The sequence below is a fragment of the Netta rufina genome (genome assembly GCF_964035555.1).
Source record: "Netta rufina genome assembly, chromosome: 2".
In the NCBI taxonomy this organism is placed as follows: Eukaryota; Metazoa; Chordata; class Aves; order Anseriformes; family Anatidae; genus Netta; species Netta rufina.
The window spans coordinates 22,653,776-22,678,442 of NC_140124.1; the positions used below are offsets into that span (position 1 = coordinate 22,653,776).

Consider the following 24,667-nt stretch of genomic DNA (forward strand, 5'->3'; position numbering starts at 1 on the left):
ATGGCGTCCCTCGGCTTAGGGGGGCTGAGCGCCGCCGCCCGCAGGAAGAGCGTCCCGTCCCGCAACGCCGCGGTGGAGCGGCGGAACTTGATCACGGTCTGCAGGTGAGAGACCCCGGCCCCTGGCCCTGCCCCTGCCTCCAGCACCACGCAGGTGCCCGGCGAGCCCCGGCCGAGCGGGGCGGCCCCGCAGCCTCCGCCCTGACTCAGCGCCTCGGCGAGGAGGGGCTGGGTTGGGTTCCAGCCGCCGGGCCTCTTTTTTTTTATTTTTTATTTTTTTATTATTATTATTATTTAAAAATAAAAGGGTTTGGAGCCGCGCTGAGGGCGTGCGGGGCTGGAGGGGGAGCCCTGGGATGCTCGGGGGAGCGGCCAGGTGTGCGCCCCCACCGCCGGAGGAGGAGGAGGCGGCGCCCGGGGGCTGTTTGCAGCCCCTAAATCCGGAGCAGGGGATCCGCAGTACGGAGCCAGACCGGCTCCGTTAACAAATAATCGCTTAGCCTCTCGGTGCTGGGGTTGCACAAGCTCAGGGATGCTTCCCGAGGTTTCCCGTGTAAGGGTTTTCCGTGCTCTCCGTGCTGGGTTGCAGGCGGCGTTTGCAAGCCGGCCGCTGGCATCGCTGCAAACTTTTAGACTCACGGGTGTGCTGGTGGCATCGGAGCGTTTCTTTCAGCTGCTGCATTCTCCAGGTGTCAAAAAGTCCGAGTATTTCCCGGAGAAGGTCTTCAATAGTCTTACGGGAGATATGATGTAATTTTAATTCTTGCGAATTTTAAGTGCATCACAAAATCTAGGACATAATGTTGTGTCCTCACTGCTTAATGCTGCAGCAATACTTTTAAAAAAGGCTTGGGACACCCTCTCTCCTTTTTTTTTTTTTTTTTTTTTCTTTTATTCTACACCATTTAATGGATTTTATGAAGCATACCTGTCATCCATCTACCCAAAGGAATCTGTCCAGTATTCCTCCAAATCCTAGTATCTGACTTTCAGAGTAGCATCTGTAATATATATATATATACACATATTTATATTCAAACTTGTTGAAGCAGATTAAACAGAAGAAATAAAAGTTTTCACTTTTCTCAGCAGTAGCTCTGCTGTTGCTGCAGATATTGCCAATCCCCGGGCTTGGGAAAAGAGCAGTTTTATCAAGAAATAACACAATTCTGCAGCATGTAATCAATTCTTTTTAAAAGAGCATCTTGTGTTCTGCAGAGCTTGCTGCTTTATTCTGCCACATCAATTGAGAAAAATTCTTCTGTGTTCTGTGCTGTTACGTTTTTTGAGCTTATTTCATATAGGTGTTGTGGTGTTGTAACATAGTTTCTGAGAGTCTTGGAAATCTGAGGGCTTTCACTCAAATACATATGAAACAATGAATTGCAGCAGAAAGCACTCAAAATTGACATATTGAATTATTTTCTGTAAAACAATCTAACATTGCTATATCTTCACAAAACCTAAGACTCCTAGCTTGTCAAGGCAACTTAAATTTGGAAAGAGTGATGAGAAAAAAAAAGTGTTTTTTTTTTTTTTTTTTATGAATTGCATACATTTTTACATTTTTATTCTTCTGCCAGTTTGGGTGAAAGTGTTTCTAATATTTCTTGCCTTGTTGCCATTATGGAAAAGTATTATTTGTTAGGAGTAGCCAAAGTAGTAGCAAAACTGCAAAAATAATTGTCACAAGTTTTTGACCGGAAAGGACTATGAGAAATTCCTGGTAAAAATAGCTCCAATTAATTGATTCAAATTTGGATGATATTGCTTGCTACCCTGTGAAAGTGAGAGATTACAAGGAAGATATTCTTCCGAAGTACCATCAGCTAATAGTCTCTAATAATTTAATGAACTATTTTGTCAAAGCTTCGGTTTAGCAGGTTTTTGTTTGATAGACCAGGCTTTAGGTTTTTAGTACTTTCTTACAGTGATGATATGCAACTCTTCATGCAGATGTAGGTAGGTTCTGAAACTTACAGTTTTGGAAGGAAGAGATGGTTTCTACTAAAATGTTGGGTGCCAGTGTAGCCACAGGAAGCAATGATAGCTTCCCTAAACTAATTGTATGAGAAAATAGGTGGTGGTGGTTGTGTAACTGAACAGTGGTGATTTAAATCGCAATAATTTTAGTGTTCGTTGTTGTATGTTTGTTTGTTTAAATAAGCATTATGTGTTCTAAACTGTTCCTGCCTTTCTTCTCCAAACTTTGATGCCTTCCATTTCCCATTAATCTGGGGAACTTCCCAATAAGCAGGGATTTTGAGGTTGATCTTTTGTTTTAATCTATTCCTCTCAAAGATTCATAGGTCAAAGGTCCACATGAATACAGAACCACCAAAAAAAGCAGAGAGAGGCCTTGGAAGTGAGGGTCCTAGCTTGAATGCAGAATGCTGAGACAGAATGGAACAACTAGCAGGAAACATTATTTTAAAATAGTGATTGCAGTGATATGCGTCGAAGCTGTTGCATCTCAGTGACGCTGAACTGAAGTGTCTGGTTTCACGTACAAGCCGTGTTGCATGGGGTGTTCATTTATCATCCTGGGGATTAATCTACTTTAATAGTTTGTTCTTTACAGTGACATGTTTTACATTGATTCCCAAATTACAAACTAAATACATTTGAAAAGATCTCTTTTTCAAATCTAGATCTAATTCACCTGAAAACTGAGAGGATCAGAATCTGACAGTGACAAGTGACAAATTCAGATAGCAGGCAAATTTTCCGCCTACATCCTTTTCTGATTAGAAATTTGTTGCTGCTTTGTAAGTCTTCAAAAGTGCAGTACAAGTTTGGAAAAAACACCTCTGACCTGGGATATATCCAGAAAAAGTTTGGCTTTGATTTGGAGTTATCCAAGGGATTTCGGAGACCTTCTGGTGCATCTTGAAAAACGGCGGAGGAACCTACCCAGAAAGGATTTATAGAAATCTTTCTTACTCAAGGATGTTTCTCTCCCACCTAAGAGATCAGGAGCTCTTGTTAAGGTTGGAGAACACTGTTGTTTCTGCATCTGTGGTTCGGCTCAAGCAGGACTGTATTTATGACAGAAACAAATATCTAAGGAATGGAAAACATCGGGGATCACACATTGTCTAGGAACACTGGTATTGGAGTCCCTCCAATGGCAATTACTGTGTGTGGGATGAATAAAGCACAGCTAAACAAAAACGAAAAGCCCAGACCCTGTTGTTGCAGTGGAGCAATGGGTTAAATCGCTCCTCTGATGCCACAATCCACCAACAAGTTCGTCTTAGGGCATTGCAAATTTGTTCTCATGCCACTTTATTTTTTTCATGTCGTTCTGGTGCAATTTCTCCGTTAGTCTCTGTGATGTACATAGCCTGTTGCTGCAGAATATGAGGTCGGGATCCACAAAGGGAAGCAAGAAAGCTTCTTGCCATGAGCCTCTGACTCTGTGCCTGCTTGGACACAGTTTCCTAATAGCTGATGTGTTTCCAGTGTTGAACACTGGAAATAACGAGGCATCTTTCATGAGTGAGTAAATTGCTTACTCCAAAGACATTTCCAGTCGACCAGATTTTGGGTGGTAGCACTGTTACTTTCCTGCTCTGTGGAAATTGGGCGTCCGCACTCGGGCTCCCTGTCAGTTCTCCGAGTAGCCAACTTCAGCCCAACTCGCCGTAGCTATACAGGGCTGTTGAAATTGGTGGTGAAAGCGTAGAGCAGAGAGATGGAAAATAATACTCCTACGGAGGGCATGACGGCGGTAATAGGAGCACTTGAAAAGATGGCCATTAATGCTGATGAGCTGTTAGACTCTCTTTTCTAATCAGACCCTAGCTGTGGAGCAGCTTGGAGGAAGCAGTCATTACTGCCATTAGAGTAATCAATAGCAGCGGTATTGACTAGATATAAACTTACTGGTGGGCACGCTTGTCTCTCACTTACTTAAAATTGGTTGAAAACGTGGAGGAGTTCAAAAGTGAGTCAAAACTCGGCACTGCAAAAGCAGCTTCCTCCCACAGCTTCCCCCTCCTAACTCTGCCTGGCCCAAGGCACTGAAACCACAGGAGAAACCTGCGGGAAGGGTCGTGTGGGGAGTCTTTACTCAGAAGTTTACTTAGGGATAACATTGGATTGAAACTCCTGAGGTATATATGTCAATTCAGTTTGAGTGTAATCGAGGATGGTTTCATTTAGTAAAGAAGCATCAGGAGGCCGCGCTGGCTCCACCAGGGATGCTTTGACAGCAGAGAGAGTTTGGAAACCGTACGGCTGGCTGAGGAAGGCTCTCTCCTGGCCTGCACAGGATGCTGCTTCTGCAGCTGTGCCGTGGTTGGTGGTGAGATGCTGTGAGCTGTGTTGTTTTTTTTTTTTTTTCTGGATGTGGCTGTATTTAAGAGGCACTCTGCTCCCAGGTACGAAGAACTGGGATCAGCTGGCGGTGGGGAAGTGGCACAGCTGGGAGCTGTGTGCTCAGCACAGGGCACAGGGTGAGAGCTTCCTGAGGTACCTCTGTCTAAGTTCAGGTGTGCTGAAACCACGGCCTCAGGCTCTAGCAGGGATCCATCCGTCCAGATACATCTTGCTGCAAAAAAAAAACCCACATGATAAATACCTCTACAAAGCGTTACTTTTGGAGTTGAGGACATACCAAACTTGCCTGAAAGCTGAAGAACAAAGGAGCAGAAAGTAAAACCTGATTATGATAAAATGTGGAAGACTAGAGAAATGCACATTGTTGCTGTGTTTCTTGGGGTTTAAATTATCCTCTTCCGAATAACAATAAAGATGTGTACGTGCAGGTGCAACTAAACACAGAAACCACAGACTAAATGACTGGTTATGTCTTGTCTGCTTTTGAGAGTGGCTTGATAGAGCCTTTCCAAATTCAAGTATTGGATCATTTAAATTGATAGCTTTGCTGGCTTAACAAAGTAATGTGATGCTGAATAGGGATTACTCCATTCTCAGGGAAATCAGCCTGTCCAAGCTAATGCGCAGAGATAACAGTGCATGAAAATTCATTGTTTTATAATATGTTTGGATTATTCTTGCATTAGGGTAAAATTACAGTGCTCTCAGAACAGCGCTTATACTTCTGATTCTTGGGCATGGATTTTAGGAATGAAAGGAGTACTGAGGGAAACGTCAAGCAAAAATCATGATGTTTAGCATTACCAAGAAATTGATGTTGGAAGCCTGTGAGTGCTTCTTTTTCTCCAGCTTTATTCAAGTATTTTAGAGGGGAGGAAAATAATTAGAAAATACAATTAGCTCACTTTTACCTAGAAAATATGGTGTGTTTTTCTTTCTGTTTTTAATGCTTTATGCTGAAAACCAGTGGTGGTAATTGTATTTCCAGGCAATTTCTTGGCTTGGTTGTGTCTGCATTGCTCTGACTGAACTGGCAATCAAAGGGAGGGGGGGTTTCTGGTTCTTTGTTCATTTGTTTTATACAAACTACTGTCCCAGTATGGAGGACCAATATCTGTCTATATAATTTCTGATTGTCCTTTGCTTTTACTGTAGGTTTTCAGTCAAGACTCTGATTGACCGCTCCTGCTTTGAGACTATAGATGACACTTCCCCTGAATTTAATAATTTTGCAGCCATTCTGGAACAGATTCTAAGTCATCGACTGAAAGGTATGTTAATAAACTTTGTTACTGGTGATGCTTTTTCTGTGAGTTTGTGTATGTGAAACTAGTTCATAGAAACTCCTTGATGCTGAATGAAAGCGTTGGCTTTCTTTTGTGTCTGCCCCTTTGCTGTTGCCTTCCTGATGGTGTACATTACTGTGGAAAAGTCAAGGAAGCAGTTTTTGTCAGGCGTGTTTGTGATGTTCATGTTGGAAGCCTTCTCGGCTGGTAATTAAGCAAGTGGATGTTGCCATGGTGCTGAGCTGTCTGCTTTTGTGCTTTATGATAAGTCAGTGTTCTGGGACTGAAAGACGACTGTGGCATTTTTTGCTTTAACTGAAGGTATAGAGGCCCTCTCTGTGGTGCTGCTCCCTTGTCTTTCTCCCTTCCTTGCTTTTGTTGCTTGCTTTTCCAGGTACTGTGTTTAGGTCATTTCATTTCACCTTCCCCCTACAGTGAAGCTGGCTTATTTTTTTGCTACTGGAATGTAATGGATCTGGATTAAATTGCTTTTGAGAAAGGTCAGTTGTTGATTCTCCTCTTGTGTCAGAGTCAGATGTTCTACTTCAAGAAAACGTCTGTTTGCATTTTCTGATTGTTCTAGAGGAAGCTGCTTTGCTGAAAGGACAGAGTGTGCCTTAGCAGTAACAGTCACTAGAAAAAGACTTTGGAAGCTTCTCCTCATTTCTCAGTTCTGTGTACGGTTTCTGAAATTACTTGAGGATTATAAAGGACATCATCTAAATATAGCTATGTAATATGACAATCCACTCCTTTTCATACTTTTGCTTTTTAATATTCAAAACTAAGTTTTGTGAACAATATTGTGTGTAGGCTGACATTTGAGTAGCACAATTACTACCTGCTGTTGTTCTGTCAGAGGAGGGGAAAAAATCACACAGTGGGGTAGGAACACAGTGTTTGTCACATGGTGACAAAGATTATTGGAGCGATTATGGGTATTTAGCAACTTGACACTGCAGAAAGATTAGACTGTTCTCCCCCCCTCCACTGTGATGTTTGAGTAAAAATCATTATGAATTTTCATTTTGTTTTTATTTTTTTTTTCCCAGTGTTCTTTTGCTTCACAACTTATTATTTGGGATGGGTGGAACAGAGAAACTGTGATGAGTTGGTAAATCAGTTACAGCAAACCGAATTTGCAAGAAAAAAAAGATCAAATAACAAATTGAGAAAATCAAAAAAGCTAAAGTTCTCCCCTTGTAATTACCAAGGAACTTTACAGAGTTAAACAAAAATATGGAAAAAGGCAGCAACTTGTGTGTCATGCTGCAAATGGGGAATATAATAAGCTATATCACTGCGAGTAATTATTTTATTCTTTAAAAACTTGAAAGGGAAATTGAGATAATGTACTGTGACATTTCAGAATTTAAGAGTATTTAATATTATGCGACACAGGGCTTGAAAGAAATTGTATTTTATTGATGGAAGTGACTAACATGTTTTGAATGCATACTTAGTGTCAGTAGGAGCGTGCTAAAAGCAGACTGGTGATTGCAGCGGGTTGTGTAAAATGTTGTAAGGCAGGCTGAACATAGGTGGTAAGTTTGTGGTACCATAAGTGGCTCCATCGTATCACAGGATCATCTCATGGCAGTACTGTTAAACAGATGGGCTAGATTTGAGAGTTTGAGTGTATAGAGATTACCTTTCGTAAAGCCACGGCAAATAACAATTCTTAATCTTTGATTTCTGTCAGCAATATGAACACCATTTTCAAATTGAGTTTTTGTAGGTAACTGTGCTGCTGTTGCCAGCTCAGAATAGCAAAAGGTTCAGGAAACAACATTCCTGGGAGTTTTGGTTTTTCTTTTCTTCTCCCTTGTTCAGTTTATTACACAATGTTTATTTTCTCTAGAAAAGTGACTCCATGTGAACCTAAATGAGGTTCAACAAGTCTTAAGGGCAAGGTGCTGCACCTGGGCTGGGGCAATCCCAGACACAGACTGGGAGAAGAGCTCATTGAGAGCATCCCTGCAGAGGAGTTGGGGGCTGTGGTGAATGAAAAGCTCGACATGAGCCAGCGGTGTGTACTTGCAGCCCAGAAGGCCAACTGTGTCCTGGGCTTCATCAAAAGAGTGGCCAGCAGGGGAGGGAGGTGATTGTACCCCTCAGCCTTTCTGAGGCCCTGCTTGGAGTGCTTGGTCCAGGTCTGGGGCCCCCAGCACAAGAAAGATGTGGAGCTGTTAGAACTGCTTCAGGGGAGGGCCATGAAGTTTACCAGAGGGCTGGAGCACATCTCCTATGAAGAGAGATATGAAGACAGGCCGAGAGAGCTGGGGATGTTCAGCCTGGAGAAGGGAAGGCTCCAGGGAGACCTCATTGTGGCCTTTCAGTACTTGAAGGGGACTTATAAAAAAGATGGAGAGCGACTCTTTGCTCAATCAGATAATGATAGGACAAGGGGGAATGGGTTTAAACTAAAAGAGGGTAGATTTAGATTAGATATGAGGAAGGAATTGTTCACTCAGAGGGCGGTGAGGCCCTGGCACAGGCTGCCCAGAGAAGCTGTGGATGCCCCATCCCTAGAGGTGTTCAAGGCCAGGCTGGATGGGGCTTTGGGCAACCTGGTCTGGTGGGAGGTGTCCCTGCCCATGGCAGGGGGTTGGAACTGGGTGATCTTTAAGGTCCCTTCCAACCCAAACCATTCTGTGATTCTGTTATTTCACTGTCAATTTGTGCTTAACTAAATGTTTATATTTCTGTTAAGCTAATCTTAGTGTTACCTGCCACTGTAAAATATCTTGTTGACCTCTTTCCCACTGACTTCATGCCCCCACCCTTTCCCTGGTATTTGCTTTTGTCCCAACCAAACAGGCAGAAAAACAGTGACTTTCCCCATGAGCACGCTGTAACCAAAGTGCTCTTTTTCTTAAAAGTGGCTTAGATGTGGGCGTTTGCTTAGTAATAAAATGAGGTTAGCATAACTCTATCAGCTCACACAATGGAGATGGGTGACTGCTGCTTGAATGCAGCTATCTGTTCATGTGCCGCAGCAGACCTGGTGCATGTGACACAGAAACAGTACCATAAAAGATAACACAGCATGCTGTGGTCGAAACATTGGCCACCTCTGTACACCAGTGGTGAAAGAAGCAGTCAGAAATAGACCACTTGTTAGAAAAGCAGTCTGGCTCACAGCCTGTTTTCGAGTTACCCCAAGGAAGATCATGTGGGTTAACAAGCATTAATTGTCTTTGCAGGGATTGGAAGCCATTGGCTGCCCTCTGCTCCAGAAAGTGGAAAGAGAATTATCCCTGTACTGCGTGATGCTGGGTGTGCGGTACTTTCTCCCTAGGAGTGCTGGATTTATTGTGAATGCAGAGTAGGTCCAATATCATAATGAGAAGGATATAAGGTGTGTGTCCTTCAAGCCTGCTGGCAAGATATGATACTACTGCAGAGAACAATTGAAAATCTTGAAAAGGTAGAGAGGAGGAGTGACAGGCAGAAGACGAGACTCTCAGGTTCCTTGTCTGGAATAAGAATGTGCGTGGTTTCATAATGCAGCAGACTAGAGGTTTTCTGGGTGGATACACAACATTTTAAGGTGTCTAAACCAAGTAAGAGCTATAGTTCTGAATGGGGATTTTAGAAATTTGTGTACAAACTTATGTGTATTTAATAATCTTTACTGCAAGGTGCCATAATTTCAGGAGCCTTTTTTTTTTTTTTTTTTTTTTCCCAGATAGTTTGGAATTTTTTCTTTCTTATTTTTTCAGTACAGTGGAAATGTAGCCATATCTTTTATTTGTCTTACTGGCTTTCTGTATTCACTGCTGGCCACAGATTTGCCAAGTATCTTTCTGTAAGTGTCCTTTTTATCAAGTCAGCTGAGTGAATATAGTTAGTGCAGATACGATAGGGGCATAGGAAATCGTTCAGCAACAGTACTTGGGATTTGATCACAGATATATCCTAGCTAATTTAAAACTCGAGGCCAATTCAAAGTGGTGTATGTCATCTTTACTGTATTACAATATTGTATGCTTTTCTGCCTTTTTCTATCATTTTAAATTAGTTTTAACTGAGGTGGCAAGGAGGAACTACAAAAACTATTGTAGATTTTTTTGGTCATCATCTCTAACATATTTCTGAAAACTTTCCTATGTATGTATTTGTTGACTTACTGCGTTTTCATTTTAATATCCTTTACAACAAATGTGTTTATATCCAAACTGCTAGCCAGTATTCATGGCTAGAAATAGTTTTAATATAAGCTAGGTCCTGGCACTGACAGCATACATAGTACTTCTTGCTTGTGACTCCTGTGAGCATCCTTGTCATCTGTACGCTTATTTTGCACTTATCACCATAATGACACAAAAATGTGCTGTACTTTGCTATTTTGATGCTTTCATAGCTTCACGTGCCTTTTATCCTGTATGTGCGTGTAAAAGGTATTATAAAAATGTCAAAAAGTTTCTGCTAGAGTTGTCCACAGAAGCTGCTTATCTCTGTCTGTCTTTGATCTACGTTATCCGTAATTTGTAGGGACTGGAGTTTGTTTTCTTTTCTTTTCTTTTGGAAAAGTTATTATGAGTAGTAAGCCCCTAAGGTGGTCAGTGCTGCTTGAGTGGAAAGATAAATGTAATAGTTATCTTCCCTTCCCCATTATACAAAATGTTTGAGAAAACGCATTATCAGTAGTCTGGTAACAGTGATGGTAAATGGCCATATAGGAGTGATGGTGCTGGTAAATAAAATGTTATCCAGTTTTAATGCTATCTTCTTCATAGTAAGCTGAACTATTACATAATTTATTTCTAAAGCAGTAACAGACTTTTCTGTCACTTCTTATCCCTTCTGATATGGTTTTTATTTTACTTATTTTTTAGTTTCAGAAAAAAAAATCACTCGTTGCTAACTGCTATTTAATAGAGCCTCATTTTCTTTAAGCAGTGAGTATTAATATAATTTGTACTGATCAGAATTCCCCAAATTCTAGTAAAGGTTTAAAAGCATAAGCAGGGGTTACAGAGGGATAGAGCATGAATTATGTCTGCAGAAGAGAGCTTGGGCTTGCAGGCCAAGGGCACAGGGGAGCTAACGTCATGGTGATGTAGTGGAGGTGAAAACGGTACGTTATGGAGGTACCAAAGGCCCTACTGTTGTGAAATAGATTAAATCTAAGCATATGGCTGTGATGGCCCTTTATTTGGTGTGATAACATTATGTTAATGCGCTTTAAGCAGAATAGCTTTTGTTACTAGATTTAATATTTATGCACACGTAGTGACCCTATTACTATTTTTGGCTAGAAAGAAATAGCAGGGCTCTTGTGCACTCTGTGGTTTAGCTCATTCTTTCTCCTGTGTGGAGAAAATAATCTTAAATGAATTGTAATTGTCTTGGAAAGCTGTTTTATGAACTACTGTAAATTTTCAGTGATTCATTCTGGAGGCCCAAAATAAAGCGTATGTACCATGGAAATTCCTCAGAGGAATAGCATGCCACTTTGTTACTAATAAGTTGTGTCAAAACTTACCATTTGCAGAACAGATACATCTTCTGCAAACTAAATAATGGTGTGGGGAAGTTAGGAGAGAGCCTACCTGTACCTTAGGACATCCTGATTGTTACTGCTTTGCAACGGGGGAACTTTTTCTAAATCTGAAGTTGGACCCTGAATGAGTAGGAATCAAACTGCATTAATGGCTTATTTGAGAAGAATTTATTGGGAGTGAGAAAAGATCTGCACCAGCTAGTGTTTGTTGTGGATATTTGTATTCAGTTTCCAGACTGGAGCAAGAAATGGGTTGGTATGAATAGGTGTGCAAGAGTATTTAAAAACGATGTGAAACAAAAAAATAATCATTTTTTCAAAATTTCACAATTTTCAAAATTGTGTTTCTGTTTGCTTTGTATTTGTATAATATATAATTTCTATAACCTAGAATCAAATTAATTAGAACAATGTTTGATGTTGAATATACAGCTTCCATGCTGACCTAACAGTTTTGACTGGCTGACAACACCAGTGCTGCCTTTCCTGTTGGAAGAGCTGTGAGCCTCTGAATCTTTTGATGATCTGTAAACTTCATGGTGAAGGCCGCATACTCTTTGTACTCTGGCCCCCCAGGAAACTTCTTCCTTGAGAAGAACTTGGGCAGAATATGTGTTATATGCTGAAACCAGCTTTCAATTTTTTTAGGACCCTTTAAAACCTAGATCTGGTTTTAGCATTTTCATTTCTCATTCTTGAGAGTTCTCACGGCTGTGTACATTAAGTTCATGAATTAAAGATTAAATAGAATCTCATCCTCTGAAAGTGTTTGAAATTGTAGGAAATATACAGATTATTACCTTGTTTAGCAGTTCTTAAAATATATGCTCGCTATTCTCTGACAGTCTTTTCCACAACGTTTTTTTGGTGTATGGAATGGTTAAGGATGGTTTGCTCAAGACAGTGTTAATTACCAGAGTGTGGGCAACACCGCACTTACAGGGAGAAAATGGTGAAATACACAAGTCCTTGGTTCAGAAAAGGCCTAAGAACAGTTCCTGCTGAAGTCTGGAACCCATCAGCTTGTGCAGAGCTGGCTGTGAGATTGTAGCCCGCTGTTATGCCAGAATGTAGCATAATTATGCCCAGCTTGCTTTGTCGATCAGTGTAAGCCAAGTAAGTGCTGTGTGCTGGTACGTATCTCTATTAAAAAGGTATTTTGGGGTTTGACTTCAGAAAACTATGGAGGAAAATTGTCTGTTTTTCGCAGAATATACTCTGTCTGTGAAAAAGCATTGTATGATATGCTGCCTTTAGTAGCTGGGACTGGAATTAGTGATGTGAAGTCATCTTCACGCCTCAGTTGCATTTAATTTTGCAGTATAAGCTCCAGGGCAGAAATGTTTCTGGTATGATAAATAATATTAAAAATACCAGTAGCTTTTGTTGTTAAAACACTGTTGAATTGTTGCTGTCCACTACACTTGACATTTCAAAAAGAGGAAGTTCATAAGATCAGTTACCTTACAGGAATGCTTTTGTTTTAATCCTCAGAGCTAAGATCTGAAGCTACTGCAGCTACAGCACGTTGAGATTTTGTTTTTTCCTTCTGGCATGTTGAGTTTCTATATATTAATTTCATCTTCTCTCTTTTTTTTTTTTTTTTTTTTTTTTTTTTAGCATTCTTTATCAAGCTTTGTATTTATCAAATAAATCCATGTGGCAAAGTAAGCAGATGGGCCACACAGTCAAGTTGCCTGCACCCTCGGGGGGGAAGCAAAAGCAAAACACTTGAATTTCTTAGGATCACAGGGGGCAGATCTTTGACACTACTCCATCTATACTTGAAGCAAAGACAAGTCACGTTAGATGGAGATATCCTCAGCATCTCTTTTGGCATTTTATTTTCAGCATGTATGATTTGCAGTATTCTGTCTTGAAATCTGAGCTTTCTAACAAGCAAAAGAACTACCAGTCTTTCTGATAAACTAGTAAAGCTTCAGAAGTACAACTCAGGACATGAAATAAAATTAGCTTTAAAAATAAGATTTTATTTTATACAAAGAAAAGGTTTTGTATGTATGCAATAATGGCAGTCACCAGAGGGTATTCATCTTACTTTTTTTTTTTTTTTTTTTTTTTTTAACATATTTCTTTGCAACTGTGTGCTATTAAGTTTGGAAAATGAGGTTTCTCTGTTGCCTCTGCAATGAAATTTATTTTGTGTGCGGTAGTTTTCTAATGGTAAAACATCCCAAGCTGAAAAAATATAATAATAAATGGTTTTAATTAAAGATCTGGAAGAGATGTTGATTTGCTGAATTCATTTTGTTTAACTTCCCAAGGAGTATTCTGTGTGTAATCTAAAAGTAAATTGTGAATGCAAAACTTTTTTGGTCATTCATCTATTTCTCCTTCACTGAAAGCACATTATGAAAAATTCCAACTTTGCTTCTAAAATAAAGGTAACACCACAACAGCAAAGACTGGTCATTTTGTGTGCATGTATGGATGTATATAAAGAGCAAAATGCTATTTACTTCTTGCAAAGAAGTACAGAGTATGATTCACAAATCATATTTTTGAGTTACGACTGTGTGCTCTGTTGTGACTAAAGAGTCCCATGTAGTACTCTTGAGTGTTACTATAGCATACTAACAAGAAAAAAAACAAACAACGAAATACAGGCAGGTACACAAAAGTCCCAAACTTCTCTGACGTTTTTTTCAAATTAGGGTAAGCTGCATAATGCAAGTTGCTTTTTCCACCTGTGCAGGCGGTTTTCAGGAATTTGTGGACTTGCTGGTATAAAATACAGTCATTGCAGGCATTGTGTAGGAAACACGGGGAGGTATTTTATTTATACTCATCTCCAATAAGCAGGGAGGGAGGTTCATAAATGTTTACATATCTTGTATTTTGGTTTAAGGTCAAATCACCTGGTTCGGCTATGAAAGTCCTCGTAGTTTTTGGGACTACATTCGAGTAGCTTGCCGAAAAGTCTCTCACAATTGCATCTGCAGTATTGAGAACATGGAGAATGTCGGTTCTTCTAGAGCTAAGGTAGGGGAGAAAAAAGCCAAATTGACTTACATTACTCTTTCTTCTATGTAAAGGTAGCTGACGCTTCTGTACCCAGGGAAAAGAACACACATGACTAGAATTGACCCATTGCATTTTTCATTGTTTGAAATAGTTGTTTTTGATATCTACCTAGTAAATATTTATTTAAAAGAAAGAAAAAAATCTTTGAATGTGTTTCCTTTTAAATTTGTGTTATTCAGTAGAATAAATCTCAAATTCTCAATTCATTAAGTATGTTGTATCATAAAATGATTGCCTTCATATATTTTAGCGTATGCCATTTTTTGGAAAATGCATTATGTTGCGAGAAATTAAGTTCACGTGGGCATACCTACAAAGTATAGTTTAACATTGTATAGATGATTTTTTTGTTTTTCTAACCTAGATATCATTACTTTGTATGCACTTTATGCACTAATAGAAAAGGTGGGATCAGCTCTGGAGGTTTTTTCGTCTGACTGTGTAGGAAGCCTTAAATGGGTTCAAACTTATTTGGTAATAAAGATCCATCATTTTAAAGGATCTGTATATAAATGACATCACAATTTCTGATTGTAGGTACCATAAAATTGTTAAGGAATTAACATATTCATATGTTCATTAATATGTAGTATGTTCATATGCATGTGAACTAAATATCCTCTCAGTAAATTTTAGTAGCTGAGATAGCATAGACCAACATCTTGAATAAGTGTTGTTTGATGTTGGACAGAGATGACGAGTATTTTTTAGTAGATTGAGATACTTTTCAGTAGCTTGCATTTCTGTCTTTACCAAACAAGGCTGAAGTACAAATAGTATAAAAAGGATGTACAAATTAATGTGTTGTTTTTTTTTCCTAACTTTACTGGAAGTAGTTGTTCATGTATCCAAACTGTGTTTCATGGCTGTTTTAAAAATATTTTAGTTCCAGATTTTGATTGTACTCTAGATTGTTCACAAAAACTTTGTGGTGTATATATATTTTTTTTTCAGGGGTGTGATTGTGGTTAACACAGTTCAAGTTATAGTTAGTAACAGAACCACAACTTCCATCAATGAAAGATGATGATGCTTATATCAAACAGCCCCATGAATCTAGTACCTCTTCAGCTACTCTGATGATCCATACTATCATGGAACAGCTTATTTGCTATGTGTGTTGCTACTCTCTTCTTTTGTATAGACTCAGTTTTAAATTTTATACATTGAAATAATATCTATGTATTTATATCGGCAATTTGTCTGAAGAATTTTTGAAATGCTAGAGCCTCTATGACAAAAAGCTATTGACTGGCTTTCCTACCTTGAATATTACGTCCTATTCCTACCACTCAGTTCACTGGAGTTGATTAAATTGATTAAATCAGGCAGTTTATGTTGAGATCCAGAAAATCAGCTAATTTGGAAAACTTATCTCCAGACATTTTCTGCAGTGACTCACATCCTACAATCTGATGATTACATAGCCTATATTTGAGATTCATTTTAAAAGTTTTTCTGAATTCCAAAATTTAATCCCATAAATAGGGATATTTAAATTCAGTAGATAATAAGATGCAAAGCTGCTTTCTGAAATATTCTTATACATAAATTAAACTTTTCTTTTACTCTGTGAAAAACTCCATGCCAAATAATAAACAACAAAAAAGCTAATTTGTGCAACGAGTGTGGAGAGCAGCGTTAAATTTTTAAAGGTGTGCGTGGGAAGAATTTTGGATGTCCATATCTGCAAAGGCTGAACACATGTTGACACAGGTACTGGTGGCATGCATCGTTTTTACCTGTCCAGAGGTGTTTCTGCTTCAGTCTGGAAGCTGTTAGTGTTTGCTCATGCCAGCTAGTGCTGCTTTCACTGCAGCTGTGTAGGTTAGTGGTTGGCTAAGCAGCATCCTCAGGGCTCGGCTGTGTGTGTTCTAAATAGCTGCAACATAAAGGCAGCTATCCAGGGAAACATCCTTTTAATTTTAGTGTAATTGACGAAAGCTTTTGCTGCGTTGCTGGTATTTATAAAGTACTATATATTTGCTATTTAGCGTCTGCCTATCTCATTAGAAATTTAATTTGATCTACGTCTATATAAACTGCAAGTAGGATTATAATCTAATATGGGTAGTTTTGGTGGAATGCTTATAGTGATATTCAGCTAGATGTCAATAAGCACCAAATGTATTAAATAGAAAGGTTACTTTAGCTATTTGTAGTTTTATAGGGGCTACAGGAAGCATTCCTGGTGTTCGCAAATTAACAAACAGGACTGAGGCAGACATTAGAAATGCATTGTAAACTGTAAGCCTGTCCACTAGACCTGCTAGGTATAAACATAGTGCAGCATTCAAATTTATTTTTATAGCTACTGTTCCTTGAATTGAAACTTATCTGAATTAAGTTTTGCTTTTGGATTACAAGTTTTTTAGGCCTCTTGGGTTTGTTTAGTCCATTCTTTTATATTATGTGCACATTCTATAATGATATCTATATTGGGAAAAATATAATTTATGCAAATTAGATTACATAAAAATATGTCACTGAGTTATGAAGTCTCACTTTTTTAATTGATCCCACAAATATTTGAATGAATGCAATGAATTAGTTCTTAATTAAATCACCTTTAGTTGGGTTACTGCTGCTTTACAGTGGAACTGATAGGATGCTTCTAATACCATGGTCTTCAAAACAAAAAGCTTTCTGCCCTGGTGGTCTGATACCACCTATGCACTTGAAATTTTGAAAAAAAAAAAAAAAATTAAAAAAATTGAACATTTGAAAAGTATGTAATTTAAGCAAAATCTTTTTTTTCCCTCCGAATTTTGGTGAACGTTATTTCACAATGTTTGTTTGTAAGAATGCTTTTTTTGTTTGTTTGTTTGCATTATTACTCTAATGAAGAACAACAATTTCTGTTTAGTGGTAATTTTGAAAATCACAATAATGTCATTCAAGTAAATCAATTTCATTCATTTTCAGATGCAAAATTAACTATTTTATTTTATAATACCTAAATGTTTGATACCTGTTTTTTGTTTTTTTTTCTTGCAGGGTCGAGCCTGGATCAGAGTAGCACTTATGGAAAAACATTTGTCTGAATATATATCCACAGCTCTGAGAGACTTCAAAACAACCAGGTCTCTAAGACTAATTTTGCAGTATTTTAGCTGTTGTTGCTGAAGTGAGGGACTTGGGTTTGGAAGTGAATACTCTACTTGATTTGTGTAGGAAAGGATGTAACTAGCTGAATAGATTTAACTAGTAAAAGATATCTGGACTTAGCATCGATTGATAAGATTTTAGCATGGGTAAAACTGCAAAAATTGCAAATTCCTTTGTGATTTAAAAAATGTGGAAATTTGTCTGGAATTCTTCAAAAGAGAAGAAATCTTCTCTAAAGAAGAAACTAATTCTGAAACTGTAGTTTGATAGGAATTGAATCATAAAACTGTAGAATAGTTTGTGTTGTAAGGGACCTTAAAGGTCATCCAATTCCAACCCCCCATGCCATGGGCAGGGACCCCTCCCATTAAATCAGTCTGCCTAAAGCCCAATCCAACCTGGCCTTGAATATTTCCAGGGTTGGGGCAACCAGAACTGCTTCCCTGCACAGCCTGCTCCAACCCTCTCAGTGAAGAAATTTTTCCTAACATCCAACCTAAACCTCTCCTGGCACAACTTAGGGCCAAGTCTTACCACTTGGTGCCTGGGAGAAGAGGCAAATCCCCACCTTGTTATAGCCTCCCTTGAGGTAATTGTAGAGCATGATAAGGTCTCCCCTGAGCCTCCTTTTTTTCCAGGCTAAATAACCCTGGCACCCTCAGCTGTTCCTTATAAGACTTGTTCTCTAGACTCTTCACCAGCTTCGTTGCCCTTCTCTGGACACACCCGAGCACCTCAGTGTCCTTCTTGTAGTGAGGGGCCCAAACCTGAACATGGTATTCAAGGTGTGGCCTCACCAGAGCCGAGCAGAGAGGGACAATTTTGTTCCTTTCAAAATTAAATAATGTTGACAGAAAGCTGTAGAGACAGAGTAAAAATATTTGTTAGACTCAGAAGAACTTCGCTTGGAGAAGAAGGGAGAATTCCAGGAAACTTTTGAAAAATACAGAACAGAACTAGAGATCAGGCTTAGGTTGGATTCTTGATGTAAAATGAAAAATATACAGCAAATTTTTTCTGTACTATTTGACGGTAGAAGCTGTTATGGACAAGAATATGTTTTGCAATTGAAAATGTTCTCACAGGTTTGGACTGGTACTAGAGAGTGTATTGATTTATTATATGATGCTTTATTCTGTAATAAGGGTGTCTAATAGATTTGTGATGAAGTCATCTAAATATGAGTAAGTCTTGCCTGTGTTGTGGTACCTTATGTTGAACTCAGTTTTAGACGAACTGAAAGGATTACTTAATAAGATTTTTTTTTTCTGTAAGGACTTCTGTTCACTTAGAATGTTATTTCTGTTTATAGTACTATTTTCCCACAGATCTCAATATGTTTTGCCAATATTAAGATGACTTTGAAACACAGCTAGGTAAACATCCCATTTTATGAAAGTTTCCAGTCCTGTCATCTTTATTTTATCCAGATTTGCTTGCATTTGCAGTAGACAAGAAGCTGATAACGCAAAGATTTCTGGTAAAGAAAGTTACTCGTGTGGCCTCAAACTGAAGAGTCACTTGGGTTTTTGAGGGGGAGATGAGGAGGAAGAGGAGGGTCACAAACTATATAGTTAAGTAGTACATTCTTTGTGCCTGTTTGCTAGTGCAGTTTGTTTGCTAGTGGATAAGAGTGATCTTATTTTATTAGGGGTTTCAAATTAATTTATATAAACATATTGATATTGCATATACTTGAATGTTTTTTCAATGGTATAGATTTAGGAAACAATCTTTCTTGCAATCCAAATGTAATAAGTGCAGATTTTGTTTTGAAGTATTATTGAAAATATGTCTAATAGAATTAGTAATTACACTTCCAGGTCTTGGTGGTATGAATTTCAGATCCACTAGCAATAATGGACACACTCACGTTCCCATGTGTCGTTTCAGATACCTAATAAGTGGCCTGATTTTTCTGGTGATGCTTTGCACAATTTATTTAGCATTTTAAGTTATTTATTGTGCTGTGTGTATATTTAATAACTATATATATATATTATACATATTTTGTGTATGTAGAATAAGGTGAATCTATCATCCTGCTAGCTCTATTTGAATCCTGCTGTTTTGTTTGGCTGTGTGATTTTAGGCCTAGTCCTTTAATGAAGCAGCTCATTATTAATGTAGGATCTTCATTTTACACTTGGTACGGGGTTGGACTAAGCATGGATACACAATTATTTTTCTAACTAATTGGTCAACAGAAAGTGTTACATTAAAGCAGACAGTTTTCTGTTGTGAGATGCCAACTATAGCAGTGAGCAAAGATCTGTGAGTTTTCTAAGGGGGCTTTAAGTTTTGGCTGGATTACTGTTGCTGATTTAAGAAACTGTAGAGCTAACATCTGCATTTTGTTCTTTTAAGTATGCCTTGTCTTTTTTTTTTTGTTTGACTGCTTCCCAGGCACCATTTCACAAGATACAGTGAGGACAGTACAGAGTAGTACCTGGCAGTGATTTTATAAATGGCAGTGAAAAGGTTTGTAGTTGCTTGTCCTGGGAGCATTGTTTCTAACTCGTGAATTAAGAGATGGCTTTTGAAGTCCATCTAGCACAGTATTCTGTCACAACTAGTTGCCAGTTTAGCCTCTTGTTACATTTCCTGAAGTCAAGGGTTAGGGAACTGAGTCTGTACATCATACAGATGACAGTCCTGAAACTGGAGTTATCTTCTCAGAGGAAGTCTCTCAGATTTCTTGCTTCCACTGTAAACATCCGTGTTCTTGGACATCTTGTTTCCGTGCTGCAAATGGATGCCTGTTATGAAACCACAAAAAAGGGAATTCTGGTTGTATGCATTTATAATGAAGTCCCAACATTTTGGAGCTATGCCCCCAAATGTCTTTTCTGGATGTTTGCCATATGACCAACTTAAGCTATTACTGAGCCATTTGGTTGCTTTCATGCGGTTTTTAAGCAGATGGAGCTTTTGGTGGGGCAGTGTTGCTGCCATTATTTGTCAGAAAGATAGGTTGTCATCAATAACCTGGCACCTGTTTGCAATCATGGATTGCCAGAATGTATAGGTGGACATTGCATCTCAGTTTCAGGTAAGTGACCTCTCATCCTTGCATTTAGCGCTGAACAACATGCAGTTCCCCTCTTTTCAGGTGTAACGTACAGATATTTGCTGACCTTTCTTCCTCTGCTGCTACCAAGAATTTTTAAAAAGGAAGTCAAATTTGTGTGTTACTTTGCTAAATGGATCAAATGCCTTTTTTACCCATTTACAGGTTGTTATCACAAAGACTTGTGTGGCAATAGTGGGTCCTATTTACATGGAACATTTATGTCTGAAGTAGCTTCTTTGGTAGCTGCGAGGAGAAAACTGAAATAATTAGAACTTTTTATTGTTGTTCTTACCATGAAATACTTTCTTTGAATGTACACAGTGCAACTTCTTTCAGCAATAAAGATTGTCTTCATTTGCTTTGCCTTTTGTCCATCTACTATTTCTTAGGCCTAAAATTACGAATTCTTCCGTCTGTATTGTTAGGTACTCTAAGATTACGGTGTTCTATGTTATGCAGTCTATTTGTTTGCTTTGTTTGAAATGAAATATGAGTGCCCCTAGGGTTTACATGGGTTGTTTTTATTTAAACTGGATTTCTCAGCTTTCTGTTAACTATGAAAGCCATCATTATTTGAGACAAAGTGGTGTTAATAGAAGTAATTTCTTTTTTCTTGAAGGAGATTTTATGAGGATGGAGCAATTGTTCTTGGTGAGGAAGCAAATATGCTTGCTGGCATGTTGTTGGGACTCAATGCAATTGATTTCAGGTATTGTATTCATGTGCTTTGTGATATCGCGCTCATGGAAAGTACTTATAAATCAATGCATTATAGAAAACATTGTTAGATTCCCTTGATAGTTTGAGAGACCAAACTGAGGAGGAGGGAGAGAGAGAGATCATGAAAGGCTCTTCTGGTTAAGAACTAAATTGTGACATAGCTTATATAGTTGAATGATTACATGGTCTTTCTTTCAGTTATCAAAATCCTGAAAGCAATCAGAAGTGTAATTACAGAAGATAGATCAAATCTACTAAGTGAAGCTTACAGACAACTGAATCTTTTATTTTTAAGATGTACTTAATCTCACCGTTTTCCTTACATGATTGTGCACTGGTATTGATAGCATTGTAATTGCATGTAGAAAGGGTGTAGCATATTTTAAAAGCTTAACTTGCAAACCCCTGTTTAATTTGTATTGTAATTAACTGCAGTCAAACTACAAATGTCATCATATTACCTGATTTACCTTTGCAATCTAGCTAGATTTTTGTGTGCTTTGTTATGCAATTAACTCTTTTTTTTTTTTTTTTTTTGTGGAGGGGGGGGTAGGGGAGGAAGGTGAAAGCACACACCAGATGATATTGATTAAAAAGAAAAAAAAAAGGGAAGGGAAGAAAAAAATCATAATAATAATATGAGCCTGAAATGTAAGGTATGAAGACTAGAGTGCCTATGAGAAGTTCTAACCTGACTGGTGTAAAGGCTTTTTAATATGTGTGGTCGGGTCCACACAGACACAACAAAAGCCACTAGGAGAAGGTTTCATAATATAGCATAGGGGAAAGGATAGTTTTAGTTACTTGTCAGTACGATGTTTTTACCCTGCAGCAGCACTGATCCTTGTCACAAATCACTTTGAGAGATAAACTATCAGAAAGTAATGTATAGTGTCACTGGGTGCACTGAGAGATTGACTCTGCAGCTGAAGGGCCTGTAGAGATGTATTCCTGCCTGTGTATCCTTATACCAGTATGGGGGTTTGTTGGACCCCTCTGTGAACCAGCTTAAATTGGTACAGAGTACAAACATACCCAGTCAGACAGGATAGCTTTTTGTTGTTAGCTGGTTCGCTTCGCAATTCATCCTTTTAGTGGCAGAGATAATGGGACCATAAAGCATGAAGTAGAGAAATAAAAAAGGGATTGAGAAATGTCTTTTCTTTCTGGTGGCAGTGAGGCTTTAGTTCAGCTGTAGTTCAGCTGTCTATGAAACTGAAAGTGGATGCTAAATTGGAAAAACAATAAAAAAAAAAATCAGGCCTTGCTGGCTGAACTACCTCATCATAGAACCAGATAAGTGCCAATACCGTGGTAAGGAGAAGGGGATGTCTGGTTGGGGTTTAAAAGGCCAAAAATAACCACAACAACACAAAGCCAAAACAGGGTGTGTGTATGTGAAAAAAACAGGATAGTTTCTCTTGCCAGCATTTAGTCGTTAGATTGGATTAACTGCATCATCAGACATATGTTGTGGGGGAACAGAAGTGTGCTGCAGAATGATAAGAAAGCTGGCCTTGCGTACAGCAAAATCAAATCTTAGCAGATTTCATTAGTTTAAGTTTACAATATGTAAAATTAAAATGTTTTTATGTTAGCATTATACTTGGAAGGAGTATAGCTATACGTGAATAAGAAGTGTAGCAAGACTAGATCTGCAGTATGTAAAGCCTGCCATAAATAATAATGAATCGACGATGCTTGTCTCCCTTGAGCCTCAGCAGTACAGCATATTTGTATGAAAGCCTGGTTGTGTGAGTGTGCTCATCCTTCTTTTATCCTCTGATATCTTGTGCGAGCACATTTAGTAGGTATCTGTTAATAGCATTCAGAGTAATGACTGGTTCTCACTGGAGACGTATTTGTCAGTGCAGATTGTAGGAGCCAACAAATATTCCGGGGAAAAATTAGGAACCTAGACCTACAGGAGCACATTTATAGTGCCATGTGTAATTCATAATATTGTGGTTTAAATGGCTGAGAAGCTATAGCCATTCTTTGCATATTGCAAAGGTTTTTTTTTTTTTTTTTTTTTTTTTTGTATTATTTTTTTTTTTCAGTTCAGAAAGTCTTATAAATGTTGGCTGCCTTATCTATGTGGAACTGGGCTGTGAGGCAGTGGCACAGGCTGCCCAGAGAAGCTGTGGATGCCCCATCCCTGGAGGTGTTCAAGGCCAGGCTGGATGGGGCTTTGGGCAACCTGGTCTGGTGGGAGGGGATTGGAACTGGGTGACCTTTAAGGTCTCTTCCAGCCCAAACCATTCTATGATTCTATGTAGCGTGGAAAACACTTTAGGAATGGAGATGGGGAAAACACATGTGAGGACAGAGTCTATTCTTTTTTCTCTTTTCTTTTATTGGAAAATAAAAACCTTTCAGATATTATTCCCAGATACCACGTGAGTGACCACATTATCAAAAATGGCACTTTTCAATTAAGCTAGCAAAAGCTGTCTTACTAGAATGTATTTTTTGATGACAAAGAAAGGAGGAGGGTGTAATATGGGCTTTGTGGAAGCATAATTAATTTTCTCACTTCTTTGATAATTAAATATGATTCAAATACAATCTTTTAGTTTTGGTACAAAAAGAATACAGTGCAGATGAGAGCTTTACAGAGCTACAGTAATATAAGAACATTTTGTGAATGTTAATTTCATTAATGTTCATCATCGTACAGCAACCCGACACCAGAAGGTAACTGAAAAGAGGAAGTCTGAACTATTTTTGAGAACTGATTTTTTTGACTTAAAATTAGAAGAGTGGTTACGTAAGCATTCTGCTAGCATTTTAAGTGAGCTTTAATACAGATAACTCCAAACTCATATGTAGCCCTTCTGTTTCTCTTGTTTCAGGTAAATTTCCTTTTTGTCTTATTCCCTCACAGTCCATCTGTATATTCAGAATAACAGCAAATATTTTAAAACTGGGGTCTATGCCACTTACCCTGATCTATTCCCTGATTCTGTGGGATTTCTGTTTGTTGGGTTTTCGTTATCTTATGATACTGAACAGCCTAGCTCAGTTGAGCAGGATTTCACTGTTAAATCCTCAGGCCTTTCATATTACGAAAAAGTGAATAAAAAAATCAAGTTTCTTGTTGGTAAGATGGAACTTTCATTGTCATTTAATTTTCTTGATAATAATCTTACCATTGTTTCTCTGTTTTATTAGTTTTTGTCTGAAGGGGGAGGGATTGGATGGCAACTTTCCAGCTGTCATAGATTACACACCCTATCTAAAGTTCACCCAAAGGTACTTTTTATCTTTAATCTGCCTTCTTTTTTTAATATCAGTGTCAAAATTTTACATTGTACTGGGCCTCTTAATTCTTATTTCACATTCAAAATAATATCCTTATATAAATATAAACCTGTGATTAACGTATTAATGACAAATTGTACGCTTCAGTTAAAGCGGAATTGCATCACATCAGGAATTCTTTATGTCATGTCAGTAATGGAATTTGCAGAAGATGGAAGTAGAGCCCAAATTACAATGAAAGTTTCTCTTCGTTGCATGGAAGTATAGAGCAAAAGCTTCGATGGACCATGATCTGAGCCAGAAAAGAGCAGGGTCAGTG

General features: G+C 38.5%; 1 protein-coding gene across 3 annotated transcripts in view; it reads left to right on the top strand.

Moving 5' to 3' along the window:
• Positions 1–24,667, top strand: part of RUNDC3B (RUN domain containing 3B) — a gene marked incomplete at both ends in the record, with an annotated part of 48,492 nt that continues 23,825 nt past the window's right edge. For all 3 annotated transcript variants that reach the window (XM_084281440.1, XM_084281441.1, XM_084281442.1), the window contains 6 exons: positions 1–104; positions 5,499–5,614; positions 14,008–14,141; positions 17,181–17,266; positions 20,984–21,073; positions 24,259–24,339. In XM_084281440.1, the coding sequence (XP_084137566.1) occupies positions 1–104; positions 5,499–5,614; positions 14,008–14,141; positions 17,181–17,266; positions 20,984–21,073; positions 24,259–24,339 (611 nt within the window). The remainder of the gene's footprint in view (positions 105–5,498; positions 5,615–14,007; positions 14,142–17,180; positions 17,267–20,983; positions 21,074–24,258; positions 24,340–24,667) is intronic.